This window comes from Coregonus lavaretus, assembly GCF_964263955.1.
Source record: "Coregonus lavaretus genome assembly, contig: HAP1_SCAFFOLD_2563, whole genome shotgun sequence".
NCBI classification, from domain to species: Eukaryota; Metazoa; Chordata; class Actinopteri; order Salmoniformes; family Salmonidae; genus Coregonus; species Coregonus lavaretus.
In genome coordinates this window covers 23732-42281 of record NW_028157904.1, presented here as the reverse complement: position 1 = coordinate 42281, position 18550 = coordinate 23732, and the positions used below count along the sequence as shown (strand labels likewise).

Below are 18550 nucleotides of genomic sequence, written 5' to 3'. Positions count from 1 at the left end.
ACTCGTTTTTTCGAGTACCTCCAACAATACGAATTCTTATTGTAGCCCGGGACAAACATACCTGGGGTGTATTCAGAAGTTGGATTTAAATGCAAAATGTTTAGTCTGTTGCCAAACGTGTAGTTTGTTGCAAAACGCTTTGCAACAGAAACAGTTAACTCCAAATGGAAAACGGTTTGCATCGAAAGCAAGAGTTTCTATTGGACGAATTCAGGTAGGTCCCTCCCCATTTCGTTCCATTTGCTGCTTCCTAGAGTAAACGGTTTCTGTTGCACAACATTTTTGCAACAGAGAAAACATTTTGCAACATCTGCAACTAATGTATACACTCCTGATTCAACTGGCTAGATGATTAGTGGACTAATTGACTCAGGTTTTCTTGTGAGGACTGGAACTAAGAAACGCTGCTGTAAACCATGTCCTCGACTAGCCAGTGCCGGTGCCCCTGCACATCGACTCTGCACCGGTACCCCCCTGTATATAGCCTCCCTACTGTTATTTTATTTTACTGCTGCTCTTTAGTTATTTGCTTTCATTTTTTTTTTACTTAACATCTTTTCTATTTTCTATGTTTAAAATGCATTGTTGGTTAAGGGCTTGTAAGTAAGCATTTCACTGTAAGGTCTACACCTGTTGTATTCGGCGCATGTGGCAAATTAAATTTGATTTGATTTGTCCAGAACAGATCATTGTGGACAGACAGGTATGGTCAGCCAGGAATCCTTTGAAGTGAGTCCCAGATACAGCCACATCAGTGGTGGCTGGTGGCACTTTTAATCGGAGAACGGGCTCATAGTAATGGAACAGTATAAAACACATAATGAGTTGGATACCATTCCATTGATTCCATTCCAGTCATTCTATGAGCCTGTCCACCTTATCATTAGGTAGGGTGCCTTCGTAAAGTATTCAGACCCCTTCACTTTTTCCAGATTTTGTTAGGTTACAGCCTTATTCTAAAATTGATTACATCGTTTTTTCCCCTCATAAATCTACACACAATACCCCATAATGACAAAGCAAAAACAGGTTTTTAGACATTTTTCCTAATGTATTAAAAATAAAAATAAACGGAAATATCACATTTACATAAGTATTCAAACCCTTTTCTCAGTACTTTGTTGAAGCACCTTTGGCAGCGATTACAGCCTCAAGTCTTTATTTTTTATTTTTTTTGACTATAGCTTTTTATTTATTTTTTGGGTATGACCCTACAAGCTTGGCACACCTGTATTTGGGGAGTTTCTCCCATTCTCCTCTGCAGATTCTCTCAAGCTCTGTCAGGTTAGATGGGGAGCGTTGCTGCATAGCTATTTCCAGGTCTCTCCAGCGATGTTCGATCACGTCCGGGCTCTGGTTGGGCCACTCAAGGACATTCACAGACTTGTCCCGAAGCCACTCCTGCGTTGTCTTGGCTGTGTGCTTAGGGTCGTTGTCCTGTTGGAAGGTGATCCTTCGCCCCAGTCTGAGGTCCTGAGTGCTCTGGAGCAGGTTTTTTATCAAGGATCTCTCTGTACTTTGCTCCGTTCATCTTTGCCTTGATCCTGACTAGTCTCCCAGTCCCTCCCGCTGAAAAACATCCCCACAGCATGATTCTGCCTCAACCATGTTTCACCGTAGGGATGGTGCCAGGTTTCCTCAAGAAATGACGCTTGGCATTCAGGCCAAAGAGTTCAATCTTGGTTTCATCAGACCAGAGAATCTTGTTTCTCATGGTCTGAGAGTCTTTAGGTGCCTTTTGGCAAACTCCAAGCGGGCTGTCATGTGCCTTTTACTGAGGAGTGGCTTCCGTCTGGCCACTCTACCACAAAGGCCTGATTGGTGGAGTGCTACAGAGACGGTTGTCCTTCTGGAAGGTTCTCCCATCTCCACAGAGGAACTCTAGAGCTCTGTCAGAGTGACCATCGGGTTCTTGGTCACCTCCCTGACCAAGGCCCTTCTACGGACAATTCCTTCGACCTAATGGCTTGTTTTTTGCTCTGACATGCACTGTCAACTGTGGGACCTTGTATAGACAGGTGTGTGCCTTTCCAAATCATGTCCAATCAATTGAATTTACCACAGGTGGACTCCAATCAACTTGTAGAAACATCTCAAGGACGATCAATGGAAACAGGATGCACCTGAGCTCAATTTCGAGTCTCATAGCAAAGGGTCTGAATACTTGTGTAAATAAGGTATTTCTGTTTTAAAATGTTTATAAATTTGTAAAAGTTTGTAAAAACCTGTTTTCGCTTTGTCATTGTGTGTAGATTGATGAGGATTTCTTAAAAAAAAAATCCATTTTAGAATAAGGGTCTGAATACTTTCCGAAGGCACTGTGGAAACAGTACCTTAAACCCATATTTTTACAATTCGTTACCTTCTTCTTTGTATAGGTATGTAAAAGGGGTAGCGGGTCAAATACGTGGTACATTTTGACCCAGCTCAAGACCTAGTATCAAACTGGAATGGAGGTGTGTTCTTTTCCAGGTAAATTCATTAACACGTCTATTGTTTAACACCTCCCTAACTTGAAACAGTCCCTGTTTAAATGAATTGGGGTCATACAGAAAATGGCTTCTTTTTTTTAAAGGTAAAATCCTGTGTATTTTGTCTGAAAACAGTACAAACAAGTTAGCAGTCCAGAGGACAGACAGACAGGTCAGAGGTCGGAGGTCAGCGAGCAAGAGTTCCATCTGGGCCTCAGGGCTGCTCTCTCAATGGGGGGGAGGGAAGGAGGAAGGGAGGGAGGGAGGGAAGGAGGAAGTGACTTCATAGTCATGGTTGTTCTTCCCCTTCTACCATCCCTCTATCTCTCTCCTCCTCCTTTCTCGCCCTCCCTCCTCTCCATTTCTCTCGTTCCCTCTCTCTCCCCAGATCTTGGTCCCTCTGCTGTGGACAGCTAGGCGAAGCCGGTGAGAGGTTGAGGGGTCAGAGTTGAGAGTTCAGGGGTCTTGTGAATGGTGAACAGAGTCTCCTGGGGTTGCACTCGACGCCAGAACCTCACCTTCAGCTGCTTTCTAGGTAGAGAGAGAGACAGAGAGCGAGAGAGAGAGAGAGAGAGAGAGAGAGAGGTAGAGAGAGAGAGAGAGAGAGAGAGAGAGAGAGGTAGAGAGAGAGAGAGAGAGAGAGAGAGAGAGAGAGACAGAGAGAGAGAGAGAGAGAGAGAGAGATGAGTATAGAGCTAGTAGAGTTTGTCTTGACCAATATTGACCAAGTCAAAACACGTCTTACACTAGAACTCTTGAACTAACATTTTGGTAGGTAGGGCTATAACTCTAGGTAGACAGGATAATGTTCCGGGTGGCGACTAAAGATCCTTGACTGTGTCCCTAATGCGTCACTATGGGCCCTGGTGTGTGGGTGGGTGGGGGGGTTTACTTCTTGGCCAGTTCTTTAGATATCTGTTCCAGTGTGCGTCCCTGTGTCTCTGGGATGAGGAGGAGGACGAAGACCAGCAGGATGAAGCTCATGGTGGCGTACAGGAACATCACGTTGGGAACACCAATCCTCTCTGCCAGGGGGGACAATAATAAATGTTACACCCCTTGTCATCCTCTCTACAGGGGGGAAGTAACAGACACTACACACCTCCACATCTTTTCTGCAGGGGGACAATAATATATGTTACACATACACTACCGTTCAAAAGTTTGGGGTCACTTAGAAATGTCCTTGTTTTCGAAAGAAAAGCAATTTTTTTTGTCCATTAAAATAACATAAAATTGATCAGAAATACAGTGTAGACATTGTTAATGTTGTAAATGGCTATTGTAGCTGGAAACGGCTGATTTTTAATGGAATATCTACATAGGCGTACAGAGGCCCATTATCAGCAACCATCAGTCCTGTGTTCCAATGGCACGTTGTGTTTGCTAATCCAAGTTTATCATTTTAAAAGGCTAATTGATCATTAGAAAACCCTTTTGCAATGTCAACAGTGAAGAGGTGACTACAGGATGCTGACCTTCTAGGCAGAGTTGCAAAGAAAAAGCCATATCTCAGACTGCCCATCTTAATATTTTATTTTTATTGGCCAGTCTGTGATATGGCTTTTTTCTTTGCAACTCTGCCTAGAAGGTCAGCATCCCGGAGTCGCCTCTTCACTGTTGACGTTGAGGCTGGTGTTTTGCGGGTACTATTTAATGAAGCTGCCAGTTGAGGAGCTCGAGCTGCCCCGGTCAACTGTAAGTGCTGTTATTGTGAAGTGGAAACATCTAGAAGCAACAACGGCTCAACCGCGAAGTGGTAGGCCACACGAGCTCACAAAACGGGACCGGCGAGTGCTGAAGCGCGTAGCACGTCAAAATCGTCTGTCCTTCAGAAACCATTTCTGTATGGACCTCGCTTTGTGCACCGGGGCATTGTCATGCTGAAACAGGGAAGGGCCTTCCCCAAACCGTTGCCACAAAGTTGGAAGCACAGAATAGTCTAGAATTTCATTGTATGCTGTAGCGTTAAGATTTCCCTTCACTGGAACTAAGGGGCCTAGGCCTGAACCATGAAAAACAGCCCCAGACCATTATTCCTCCTCCACCAAACTTTACAGTTGGCACTATGCATTGGGGCAGGTAGAGTTCTCCTGGCATCCGCCAATCCCAGATTTGCCCTTCGGACTGCCAGATGGTGAAGCGTGATTCATCACTCCACAGAATGCGTTTCCACTGCTCCAGAGTCCAATGGCGGCGAGCTTTACACCACTCCAGCCGACGCTTGGCATTGCGCATGGTGATCTTAGGCTTGTGTGCGGCTGCTCGGCCATGGAAACCCATTTCATGAAGCTCCCGACGAACAGTACTTGTGCTGAAGTTGCTTCCAGAGGCAGTTTGGAACGCGGTAGTGAGTGTTGCAACTGAGGAAAGACTATTTTTACGCACTACGCGCTTCAGCACTCCGGCGGTCCCGTTCTGTGAGCTTGTGTGGCCGACCACTTTGCGGCTGAGCCGTTGTTGCTCCTATATGTTTCCGCTTCACAATAACAGCACTTACAGTTGACCGGGGCAGCTCTAGCAGGGCAGAAATTTGACGAACTGACCTGTTGGAAAGGTGGCATCCTATGATGGAGCCACGCTGAAAGTTACTGAGCTCTTCAGTAACGCCATTCTTCTGCCAATGTTTGTCTATGGAGATTGCATGGCTGTGTGCTCGATTTTATACACCTATCAGCAGCGGTTGTGTCTGTAATAGCCGAATCCACTAATTTGAAGGGTTGTCTACATACTTTTGTGTATATAGTTGAAGCCAAATACATTTAAACTCAAGTTTTTCACAATTCCTGACATTTAATCCTAGTAAAAATTCCCTGTCTTAGGTCAGTTAGGATCACCACTTTATTTTAAGAATGTGAAATGTCAGAATAATAGTAGAGAGAATGATTTATTTCAGCTTTTATTTATTTCATCACATTCCCAGTGGGTCAGAAGTTTACATACACTCAATTAGTATTTGGTAGCATTGCCTATAAATTGTTTAACTTGGGTCAAACGTTTCGGGTAGCCTTCCACAAGCTTCCCACAAGAAATTGGGTGAATTTTGGCCCATTCCTCCTGACAGAACTGGTGTAACTGAGTCAGGTTTGTAGGCCTCCTTGCTCGCACACGCTTTTTCAGTTCTGCCCACAAATGTTCTATAGGATTGAGGTCAGGGCTTTGTGATGGCAACTCCAATACCTTGACTTTGTTGTCCTTAAGCCATTTTGCCACAACTTTGGATGTATGCTTGGGGTCATTGTCCATTTGGAAGACCGATTTGCGACCAAGCTTTAACTTCCTGACTGGTGTCTTGAGATGTTGCTTCAATATATCCACATAATTTTCCTTCCTCATGATGCCATTTATTTTGTGAAGTGCACCAGTCCCTCCTGCAGCAAAGCACCCCCACAGCATGATGCTGCCACCCCCGTGCTTCACAGTTGGGATGGTGTTCTTCGGCTTGCAAGCCTTCCCCTTTTTCCTCCAAACATAACGATGGTCATTATGGCCAAACAGTTCTATTTTTGTTTCATCAGACCAGAGGACATTTCTCCAAAAAGTACGATCTTTGTCCCCATGTGCAGTTGCAAACCGTAGTCTGGCTTTTTTATGGTGGTTTTGGATCATTGGCTTCAACCATGCTGAGCGGTCTTTCAGGTTATGTCGATATAGGACTCGTTTTACTGTGGATATAGATACTTTTGTACCTGTTTCCTCCAGCATCTTCACAAGGTCCTTTGCTGTTGTTCTGGGATTGATTTGCACTTTTCGCACCAAAGTACGTTCATCTCTAGGAGACAGAACACGTCTCCTTCCTGAGCGGTATGACGGCTGCGTGGTCCCATGGTGTTTATACTTGCGTACTATTATTTGTACAGATGAACGTGGTACCTTCATGCGTTTGGAAATTGCTCCCAAGGATGAACCAGACTTGTGGAGGTCTACAATTCTTTTTCTGAGGTCTTGGCTGATTTCTTTTGATTTTCCCATGATGTCAAGCAAAGAGGCACTGAGTTTAAGGTAGGCCTTGAAATACATCCACAGGTACACCTCCAACTGACTCAAATGATGTCAATTAGCCTATCAGAAGCTTCTAAAGCCATGACATCATTTTCTGTAATTTTCCAAACTTTTTAAAGGCACAGTCAACTTAGTGTATGGAAACTTTTGACCCACTGGAATTGTGATACAGTGAATTATAAGTGAAATAATCTGTCTATAAACAATTGTTGGAAAAATTACTTGTGTCATGCTCAAAGTAGATGTCCTAACCGAATTGCCAAAACTATAGTTTGTTAACAAGACATTTGTGGAGTGGTTGAAAAACTAGTTTTAATGACTCCAACCTAACTGTATGTAAACTTTGACTTCAACTGTATCTTTTTTTTTTTTTTTTATGTTTCTCTAAGTAAGGTTTGTTGTACAATTAAAGATCAATACACTGCATTTCAAACAGTTTAGCAATAATCTAATGAATTCAGGGCTTGTGAAATTATACCTAGGCTAAATATAAGCCTTCCACAATTATAAAACCCACTAATAATTTTATTATTTTATCAAAATAGTTTAACCTGCTTTTTTGCAATAATCACTGATCTGGCTTTCAAGTCTGTCTATAATGCCTGTTTGGTTACAAATGTAACCAGAACCATTCTTGTCACGACTTCCTCCGAAGCTGCCACCTCTCCTTGTTCGGGCAGGCTTCGGCGTTCGTCGTCACCGGCCTTCTAGCCACTGCCGCTCCTCATCTCATCATTCCATTGGTTTTGTCTTGTTTATTACACACACCTGGTTCATATCCCCTCATCAGTTCCTGTGTTCCCTCTGCCCCCCCTTGTCTTTGTGTGTGTGATTGTTTCCATGTGGAGGTGTCGATAGCTCGGTGTAGCGTTGTGTACGATATCGCTGGGATATTCACCCGTGTGTTTTGTTTTCCCCAATGCGCCGTTAAGTCACACTGTAGTTGTTTTACGCATTGCTGCGAACCGCTGTATCGGCCGAATAAACCATTATTCTGTGATTTACACCCCCTGCGCCTGACCAAATCACCCGCTACAATTCTATTAACCAGAACCATAATAATGATTAACCAGAACCATGCATAATGCACATTCACTAATAATGACTACCTTACTGTATCAGGCAAAATTACCACAGGTCTCATAAACAATATCTCAAGCACAAGCCCAGGTGCTAGTGAGTAGCCAGCTAACCTTTTATATTTCAAGTTTAGCCAACTTGGATCTATTCGCTAGCTAACAAGGCAGAACAGTTGAATTGTTATGAACACACCCTTCTGTCCGTCGCTAACTGTTTGAACAGCGTGCTAGCCTGTCCACTTTGTTCAGATGTTGAAATCAAGTGGCCGTACTTATTTCTCAGAATGAGAACGAGTTGCCAGTTCCTTATATAAATTGTGTTTTATGCTTATTGGCCATTTACAAAACACAGACTAGACAGCTGGTATAACCGTCTGTGGCTAAAATGCTGCTAGCGGTACCTGGGTACAAACGGAGCATTCATTTTCCAGAATCAATGTTCATTGAAACTCCCGTTTTAGTAGCGTCTACTCTGCGTGCAACTTGTTGAGACATAAAAAGGGAAAGAAAGGTTAACTTCTCCTCTATTACAGTAAGATCATGTATTACTCAATGTGCTTCCCTGTGACTGATTATGGCGGACCAAACCTCAGCTGTACTGTACCTGTGGCAGAGAGGAAGCTCATGGACACGAGGACCAAACCTCAGCTGTACTGTACCTGTGGCAGAGAGGAAGCTCATGGACATGAGGAGGTTGGTGGCCCAGTTTACAGCAGACACCACAGACACAGCTTTACCTCTGATCCCTGTAGGGAAGATCTCACTCAGGACCACATACACCACTGGAACACACACACACACACACACACACACACACACGCACGCGCACACACACACACACACACACTAGTAAGAACAATGCATTAGAAACATCACCAAGGGAATGTGACACATACAGTTATGAAAGAAGGTCTTATAACAGGTCTTATAGCAGGCCTTATAGCAGGCCTTATAACAGGCCTTATAACAGGTCTTATAACAGGTCTTATAACAGGTCTTATAACAGGCCCTACACAATCAACAGTCAATCAGGAACACATTAACCCTACAGCATTTCAACATAGAGTCATAAAGTTGGAGCTATTCTGTAGCCTCACTCTCCACCTCTCCCTCACTCCCCCCATCCCTCCCTCACTCTCTCCACCTCTCCCTCACTCTCCACCTCTCCCTCACTCCCCCCATCCCTCCCTCACTCTCTCCACCTCTCCCTCACTCTCCACCTCTCCCTCACTCTCTCCACCTCTCCCTCACTCTCCACCTCTCCCCCATCCCTCCCTCACTCTCTCCACCTCTCCCTCACTCTCCACCTCTCCCTCACTCCCCCCATCCCTCCCTCACTCTCTCCACCTCTCCCTCACTCTCTCCACTTCTCCCTCACTCTCCACCTCTCCCTCACTCTCTCCACCTCTCCCTCACTCCCCCCATCTCTCCCTATTCCCTCACTCTCTCCATCTCTCCCTCACTCTCGCCATCTCTCCCTTCTCCCTCACTCTTTCCATCTCTCCCTCACTCTCTCCACCTCTCCCTACTCCCTCACTCTCTCCATCTCTCCCTCACTCTCGCCATCTCTCCCTCACTCTCTCCAATACTCTCTCACTTTCTCCACCTCTCCCTCACTCTCTCCAATACTCCCTCACTCTCTCCATCTCTCCCTCACTCTTTCCAATATTCCCTCACTCTCTCCATCTCTCCCTCACTCTCTCCATCTCACCCTCACTCTTGCCATCTCTCCCTATTCCCTCACTCCCTCACTCTCTCCATCTCTCCCTCACTCTCTCCATCTCTCCCTCACTCCCCCATCTCTCCCTCACTCTCTCCACCTCTCCCTCACTCCCCCCATCTCTCCCTCACTCTCGTCATATCTCCCTCACTCTCTCCAATACTCTCTCACTTTCTCCATCTCTCCCTCACTCTCTCCAATACTCCCTCACTCTCTCCATCTCTCCCTCACTCTCTCCACCTCTCCCTCACTCTCCACCTCTCCCTCACTCTCCCCATCTCTCCCTACTCCCTCACTCTCTCCATCTCTCCCTCACTCTCCCCAATACTCTCTCACTTTCTCCACCTCTCCCTCACTCTCTCCATCTCTCCCTCACTCCCTCACTCTCTCCATCTCTCCCTCACTCTCTCCACCTCTCCCTCACTCTCCACCTCTCCCTCACTCCCCCCATCTCTCCCTATCCCTCCCTCACTCTCTCCACCTCTCCCTCACTCTCGCCATCTCTCTTGGTGTCATGTGAGGGATTGATGAGAGTGAGGCAGAGACCCAACAGCGTTGTGTGTGCTGCCGTGACACACTGTTCTCTCTCATATCCTGAGATCCCATGATGATGAGAATCTGCTTGGTGTGTGTAGGTGTGTGTGTCTGTGTGTTCTTACTTGGTCCGAGGCTGAAGGAGAAAGCAGCTACATACACCAGGAGGCTGACAAGTGAGATCCACTTCATGTGACCCCGACCCCTTACCCCTGACCCCATCCCAGCATCCTCTTTCTTAGTCCTCAGAGCCTCCGCAGGGTCACTGCCATTCCATTGGCTTTCACCGGGAGGTGGCGTGATTAATTTAAAAGAGCCATAGTCCAATCCGGAGGAAGGAGTGTTTAAGTTCTGCCCCTGGTAGGTGTGGTTTAGCCCCACAGGGCTCTGGCATAGGCTGGTGAGATGGGTGTGGCTCTGCAAGGTCACCACCCCCAGTGTCACCAGCGACATCCCCATGGCGACCGCACCGACACACAGGAAGCTCTTGGGCCCGACCCTGTCGACCAGTAGGACGGCGGGAACCGTCCCCACCACTTTCACCACGCCGAAGCCTGTGGAGGCCAGGTTGGCGGCGGCGTCGCTATGGAAACCCACGCTGCGGAGTAGCGGCGAGGCGTAGGAGAGGAGGTTGGGCTGACCCGTAGTCTGCTGGAGGAACACTAGAGCCACGCCCATTAGCAACCGCCAGCGCAGGTTAGCCTTGTCGCTGAACAGCTCCCGGAAACCATGCTCCGCCTCCTCCTTAAGCCCCGCCTGGATGTCCCGTAGCTCCTCCTCCACAGCCTCCCTGCTGGCCATGCCCCTCAGAAGGGCCAGCACCTCCTTGGCCCGTTCCGAGTCGCCCCTGGCAACTAGGAAGCGCGGGCTGGGTGGGAGGAGGAAGAGGGCAGCGGCCTGCAGAATGGCCGGCAGTAGGACAAGGCCGAAGGTATATCTCCACCCGTTAGGCAGAGCAGAGAACGTGTAGCTACACCCGAACCCTAGCAACACCCCGACAACCACCATCAGCTCGTACAGCGTCACTAACAACCCCCGGCGCTCCCGCGGCGCGATCTCCGCTATGTACATGCACGCCGCCGTTCCCGACAACGCTGTCCCCATGCCAACCACGGCGCGGCCGAGCGACAGCGTGGTGAGCGAGGCCGGGAGCAGTAGCAGCAAGGTGCCCCCGGCCACCAGGCCTCCGGACAGCAGCATGGCCCAGCGGCGTCCGTAGCGGTCCAGGCCCCAGCCTCCAGCCATGGAGATCACCAGACAGCCCAGCAGCAGAGACCCCACCAGGAGCTCCTGTTCCCGGCATGACAGAGAGAGGACACCCCTTAGCTGGAGCAGGACACCGGAGGTCAGGCCTAATTCATAACCCAACATCAGGCCACTGAGAGACGCAGCTACCGCTGCTAGGACGACCAGCCAGGAACAACCTGGAGGGAAGGGGGAGGGAGGATGGGGGGGAGGGGGGAGGGGGGGTGGGTAAGAAGAGGGGGGAGGTGGGATAGGTAAGAAGGGGAGGGAGGGGGAGGGAGGGAGGGAGGTAAGAAGGGGAGGGGGGGGAAGGGCGGGAAGGGGGGGGGGGGTAAGAAGAGGGGGGAGGGGGGATAGGTAAGAAGGGGAGTGGGGGAGGGGGGTTAGGTAAGAATATTTAATTAAAGAGCCAAAAACATTAAGACATTTTTTTCCTTCAGCAGTCATGTATTATTGGGGATAAACATTATGTTGTGTCTCAGAACATCAGGTCATTCATTTATATGGTTTATTTAGCCAGGAGAGTCCGCTGAGACAGGGGTTTTAGAAATTATCCTTGGGAACCACCATCCGTTCATGTGGTTTATTTAGCCAGGAGAGTCCGCTGGGACAGGGGTTTTCAAACTTTCATATAGTTATGCATGCAACAAGCTAGCTCAGGGCTACAACTGAGGAGAGGTCTGACACGTCTGGGGGTCCCCGAAAAGAGGTTTGACACGTCTGGGGTCCCCGAGAAGAGGTTTGACACATCTGGGGTCCCAGAGAAGAAGTTTGACACGTCTGGGGATCCCCGAGAAGAGGTTTGACACGTCTGGGGATCCCCGAGAAGAGGTTTGACACGTCTGGGGGTCCCAGAGAAGAGGTTTGACATGTCTGGGGTCCCAGAGAAGAGGTTTAACACGTCTGGGGTCCCTGAGGACAGGTTTGACACGTCTGGGGTCCCTGAGGACAGGTTTGACATGTCTGGGGTCCCTGAGGACAGGTTTGACACGTCTGGGGTCCCAGAGGAGAGGTTTGACACGTCTGGGAAAAAGGTTCTTCTGGTACATTCCTTCCCTCTTCATGTGTTAATTAATGTTAAAATTCCCCTCCCCAGATTCCTGGACTAAAGCCGTCTTACGGACACAGTAGGGGAAGGTTTAACTGGCCATAAGTACACACACACACACACACACACACACACACACACACACACACACACACACACACACACACACACACACACTAGAGGCGTTAACAGGCCATAGGTAAACACACAGACTAATACCACTGTTTCAAGACTTAGCAATTCAGCGCTTCCCGGAAGTGGAAAGTGCGTGTGTGTGTGTGTGTTTATGTGATAGCACTATCACCTGTGCCAGGGTGAGAGAAGGAACACCTGATAACACACTGACTGATTCACAACACAACCTCTGATATGGTCACACGCACACTGCCTCTGATTGGGAACCACCCTGGCCAACCACCCAGGGCAACCACTGCTGTTCATACCATAGAAACCACAGTGACTTTTGTGTATTTCTTTTGTCAATAAAAACTCATAAAGTTTAGCATGGTATTGTTATACAGGGCCTTCAGAAAGTATTCACTCCCCTTGACTTTTTCCACATTTAGTTAAATTAATAAGTGGGATTAAAATGGATTTAATTGTCTTTTTTTTTTGTTGGTCAACAATCTACACAAAATACTCTGTCATGTCAGTGGAAGAAAAATTCTAACATGAATAAAAGAAATATGAAATAAAAAAAGACGAATATATCTTGATTAGATAAGTATTCCCACCCGAGTCAATACATGTGTCACGGCCGTTGACTGAAGACACAGACCAAGGCGCAGCGTGATAAGCGTACATACCTTTATTTAACGTACTTAACGACAAAAACAACAAACAAACGATACGTGAAGTCCTGAGGTTATAACACAACAAACCTTTACGGATCAAGATCCCACAAAGACTAGTGCAAAACAGGCTGCCTAAGTATGGTCCCCAATCAGAGACAACGAGCTACAGCTGCCTCTGATTGGGAACCACCCTGGCCAACATAGATCTAACCGATCTAGAACAAAAACATAGAAAAACTAAACATAGCAAATCCACACCCTGGGTGTGACAACATGTTAGAAACACGCCAGGGCGTGACAACATGTTAGAAACACTTTTGGCAGCGATTACAGCTGTGAGTCTTTCTGGGCAAGTCTCTAAGAGCTTTCCACACCTGGATTGTACAATATTTTCTATTATAATATTTTTCAAATTCTTCAAGCTCTGTCAAGTTGATTGTTGATCGTTGCTTGACAGCAATTTTCAAGTCTTTCCATAGATTTTCAAGCAGATTTAAGTCAAAACTGTAACTCGGCCACTCAGGAACATTCACTGTCTTCTTGGTAAGAAACTCCAGTGTAGATTTGGCCTTGTGTTTTAGGTTATTGTCCTGCTGAAAGGTGAATTCATCTCCCAGTGTCTGGTGGAAAGCAGACTGAACCAGGTCCTCTAGAATTGCTGTGCTTAGCTCCATTCCATTTATTTGTATTACTTTTAGTGACTTGTTGCAAACAAACATATTTTCGAATATATTTATTCTGTACAGGCTTCCTTCTTTTCACTCTGTCAATTAGGTTAGTATTGTGGAGTAACTACAATGTTGTTGATCCATCCTCAGTGTTCTCCTATCACAGCCATTAAACTGTGTAACTGTTTTAAAGTCACCATTGGCCTCATGGTGAAATCCCTGAGTGGTTTCCTTCCCCTCCGGCAACTGAGTTAGGAAGGACGCCTGCATCTTTGTAGTGACTGGGTGTATTGATACACCATCCAAAGTGTAATTAATAATGTCACCATGTTCAAAGGGCTATTCAATGTCAGCTACCAATAGGTGCCCTTCTTTGTGAGGCCTTGGAAAACCTCCCTGGTCTTTGTGGTTGAATCTGTGTTTGTGGTTGAATCTGTGTTTGAAATTCAGCTCGACTGAGGGACCTTACAGATAATTGTATGTGTGGGGTACAGAGATGAGGTAGTCATTCAAAAATCACGTTAAACACTATTATTGACTCAAGACATTTCACCTTTTCATTTTTTATTAATGAATGACATTATGGGGTATTGTGTGTAGGACAGTGACACAAAATTCAGGCTGTAACACAACAAAATGTGAAAAAGGGGTGTGAATACTTTCTGAAGTCACTGTATGTATGTTTGTGTGTGTGTGTGTGTGTGTGTGAGGCTGTGAGCATGTTTGTATGTGTGTGTGTGTGTGTGTGTGAGGCTGTGAGCATGTTTGTATGTGTGTGTGTGTGTGTGTGTGTGTGTGTGAGGCTGTGAGCATGTTTGTATGTTTGTGTGTGTGTACGCACGCGTGTGCGACTCAGTACCTGTAGTGTTAGGTGGGGCTGCTTTCAGGGGGACATTATTTCCCAGAGCTCCGAGGTGGGATGGGTCAGAGGTCATGCTCTGTGTCTCTGTGGCGACGGGGGCGACGGGAGGGGACATCTCAGCTGGGGGATTCATCACCTCCTACTGACTCTGGGGAGGGGGGAAGGGGGAGAGGAGGACGAACATATAACATCATCATCATCAATAGACAGATTGTAAAGGACATCACGCTGCAGAACCCCTTCTCATACCGAGACTCAGGACCCGTCTCACAAACACACGTTACAACCCTCCTGAAGGGTTCCAACCCACTAAAAATGGCCTTCAATTACGCCAAGGTGTGACCCTTCAGGGCTGTCACAGATCTGCATCCTGCTACAGGCACAACGTTTGACATTTTGACACCATTATTCTGCTGTCAATCATGTTACAGAACTACAGGCAGAAGAAGACAATGATGAGCTTTAACTATATACAGTACCCTTCAGAAAGCATTCTACCCCTTGACTTATTCCACACTTTGTTGTGTTGCAGCCTGAATTCAAAATGGATTCTACACACAATTCCCCCTAATGACATTTTACATTTATATTTGAGTCATTTCGCAGACGCTCTTATCCAGAGCGATTTACAGGAGCAATTAGGGTTAAGTGCCTTGCTCAAGGGCACATCGACAGATTTTTCAGCTAGTCGGCTCGGGGATTAGAACCAGCGACCTTTACGGTTACTGGCACAACGCTCTTAAACCACTAAGCTACCTGCCGCCGTGACAAAGTGAAAACATGTTTTTAGAAACGTTAGCATATTTATTGAAAATTAAATACAGAAATATCTCATTGGCATAAGTAAATGAGGTGACATCGCCTCAAAACAAGACACGGTATCAAGAACAAGATCAAACGAGCTGAAACGAGCCACTTAGGATCTCACCACCTGGTAGTTTCTTGTCACGGCTGCTAGTGGTCTGGCCGTCCAGAACAACACACGGCCTTCTGCCCCGTTGAAGCGTTGTCAGCTAACCCGTCTATACGGAATACTTATATATAGGGAATAGGGTGCCATTTGGGACACTACTAGAGACAGAACTATACCTAACTATAACCATAACTACACCTACAGTTAAATCATTCCTGTGCGGTTATTATAGGTTACAGGATGGTTATTTGAGGCTGATTAGAGAAGGCCTTGTATCGCATTTCATTTTTTTCTAAATCTCATTTTTTGCATTTTGTCTGTGTACTGCATTTCTGATTTTTTTTAAACCGCAAATGTGTCCAACATCAAATAAAACTCACAGAAAATGTGTGACTAACAGGATTATAGGCCGACCGGTAATGCCGGTTATATTTACAGCCAGTAGCAGAGCTCTCCACAGAATAAAACCCGAATGGTCGTAGCTCCGACTGCAGGGTTTTTCCTCCAGTTGAAGTTTAGAGTTGTAATCTGTGAGTGTCAGTGAGTAGGCTGATATCCCCTTTCATGGGACTCAACATTTTACATTTACATCATTTAGCAGACGCTCTTATCCAGAGCGACTTAACAGTTAGTGAGTGCATACCTTTTTTTTTTCATACTGGCCCCCCGTGGGAATCGAACCCACAACCCAAGATCCACATGTAAGGCTGTACAATACAATATGAATGTCCAATAACCACTGACTGGGAAGGTGATTTCCCACAAAGTCCGGCAATAAGACCTACAACGCTAATATTTGTAATTATTAAGGCTGTACATTGTAATATAAGTATCCCCCCCCCCCCCCATTGCAATTCTGAAGTTTATACATCCACAGTGTGATTTCAACAGATGTTTTTTTTTTTTTTTTTGTGTCAAATTAACTAATTATTGTATTTTGTTGAATGTATATAACATTCCAACATTGTTTAGAATTATCAAGTACAATTGTGGCATGATTACACCATTTCTATACATTCGCATCAGTTTCAACTGGGACTTTTTTTTTTAAGGCTAAGCGCGGATTCCTCTTTTGTTGCTCATGCTAATGTTGTTTACAACACACTGGTCTCTACCCTATCCTACTTTACCTCTCGACCCTATCCTACTTTACCTCTCGACCCTATCCTACTTTACCTCTCGACCCTATCCTACTTTACCTATCGACCCTATCCTACTTTACCTCTCGACCCTATCCTACTTTACCTCTCGACCCTATCCTACTTTACCTCTCGACCCTATCCTACTTTACCTCTCGACCCTAGCCTACTTTACCTCTCGACCCTAGCCTACTTTACCTCTCTAACCTAGTCTACTTTACCTCTCGACCCTATCCTACTTTACCTCTCGACCCTAGCCTACTTTACCTCTCGACCCTAGCCTACTTTACCTCTCTAACCTAGCCTACTTTACCTCTCGACCCTATCCTACTTTACCTCTCGACCCTAGCCTACTTTACCTCTCGACCCTAGCCTACTTTACCTCTCTAACCCAGCCTACTTTACCTCTCGACCCTAGCCTACTTTACCTCTCGACCCTAGCCTACTTTACCTCTCTAACCTAGCCTACTTTACCTCTCGACCCTAGCCTACTTTACCTCTCTAACCTAGCCTACTTTACCTCTCGACCCTATCCTACTTTACCTCTCTAACCTAGCCTACTTTACCTCTCGACCCTAGCCTACTTTACCTCTCGACCCTAGCCTACTTTACCTCTCTAACCTAGCCTACTTTACCTCTCGACCCTAGCCTACTTTACCTCTCGACCCTAGCCTACTTTACCTCTCTAACCTAGCCTACTTTACCTCTCAACCATAGTCTACTTTACCTCTCGACCCTATCCTACTTTACCTCTCGACCCTAGCCTACTTTACCTCTCGACCCTATCCTACTTTACCTCTCGACCCTAGCCTACTTTACCTCTCGACCCTAGCCTACTTTACCTCTCGACCCTAGCCTACTTTACCTCTCTAACCTAGCCTACTTTACCTCTTACCTGTTTGCCTGGGCAACAAACTGAAGATAAACTAGCTGGTCCAGCGCGTAACTTGGTCTCCATCGTTGACAAGACGTTCCACATAGCGTTTGAATCGGATAGACAGAGTAAACTAGTACAGTAATCCTGTTCCAAACCACTAGGGCACCCCGGACTTCACGTCTTGATTCGGGATGACATCAAATCGAATTGGTAAACAACAGGTGTTGACTAACAGTGAAATGCTGACTTACTGGCTCTTCTCAACAATGCAGAGAGAAAGAAAATAGAGAAATAATTGAAAAGTAATAACACGTAATAATAAATACACGATGAGTAACGATCATTTATATATATATATACACGGGGTTGCAGTACCGAGTCGGTGTGCAGGGGTACTAACTAATTGAGGTATTGATTCATATCAAGAATATGATGATTGATTCGCAGTATTCGTCACTTACCGGATCAGCATAGAGAGCGCTGGATGCTATCTAAACCCGTCCATTCGTAGCAGTAACTAACTTTAAAATAATAGTAAACTAGTAGTCTGTTCAGAACAACTCCGCTCGTTCTCCGGTTGATCCGGTTGATACAGTGCACTGTACTTGTTTTTGACCGGAGAGATCCGCCTACATGTTCATAACACACCAATAGAAAAACTGCAGGCCTTAGATTTCACTACAACCACAAATAACACACGTCCCACTGGGAAAAACCTGCTTGAATCAACGTTGTTGCCACGTAAAAAGAAATCAACGTGGAAAATGTATTGGATTTGCAAAAAGTAATCGACGTTAAGCGAATTGTCTTTTTTTTACCCAACTTTTAACCTAAATCCAATTACATGGTGCCATTTTTTTTTGTTGATTTCACGTTGAATTCAAGTTAGTTGACAACTCAACTCAACCAAATATAAAACTAAACTATAAGTTTAAATGACGTCTGTGCCCAGTGGGATAGGCCTACAGTGCTTTGGCGCGGTGAAACTGTGGCCAAAACAAGTAAACTGGTTGAACTTCTTCTGTAATTATAAACCAACCTTCCTTTGAATGCCAGTCCACAAAATCACAGATGGGTAGAAAAAGTCAAGTGATCAGAAGTCTCTATAGGAGAGCTTGTTTTGTCCCAAATGTCCAATCACATCAAGTATCGGACATTGATTGTCTATAGTTTTATGACATAATAACAGTAGATAATA

At 45.9% G+C, this 18550-nt stretch overlaps 1 protein-coding gene across 3 annotated transcripts; it reads right to left on the bottom strand.

Annotated features, from left to right (window-relative positions):
• Positions 1–448: 448 nt before the first annotated feature.
• Positions 449–18305, bottom strand: slc2a12 (solute carrier family 2 member 12). 3 transcript variants are annotated; one of them, XR_014612784.1, is made up of 7 exons: positions 17814–18305; positions 14421–14571; positions 9932–11230; positions 8212–8334; positions 3364–3496; positions 2307–3002; positions 449–2163 (listed from the first exon to the last, which is right to left on the bottom strand). XR_014612784.1 is itself a non-coding variant. In XM_084198759.1 (6 exons), exons 2-6 carry the CDS (start codon positions 14554–14556, stop codon positions 2885–2887), a joined length of 1809 nt encoding a protein of 602 aa, XP_084054885.1. In that variant the 5' UTR covers positions 14557–14571; positions 17814–18305; the 3' UTR covers positions 2277–2884. The 3 variants fall into 3 exon arrangements, 2 of the variants coding, with proteins under 2 accessions (XP_084054885.1, XP_084054886.1); XM_084198759.1 differs by lacking the exon at positions 449–2163 and having other exon boundaries at positions 2277–3002; XM_084198760.1 differs by lacking the exon at positions 449–2163 and having other exon boundaries at positions 2277–3002; positions 8157–8334; positions 17814–18022.
• Positions 18306–18550: the final 245 nt, after the last annotated feature.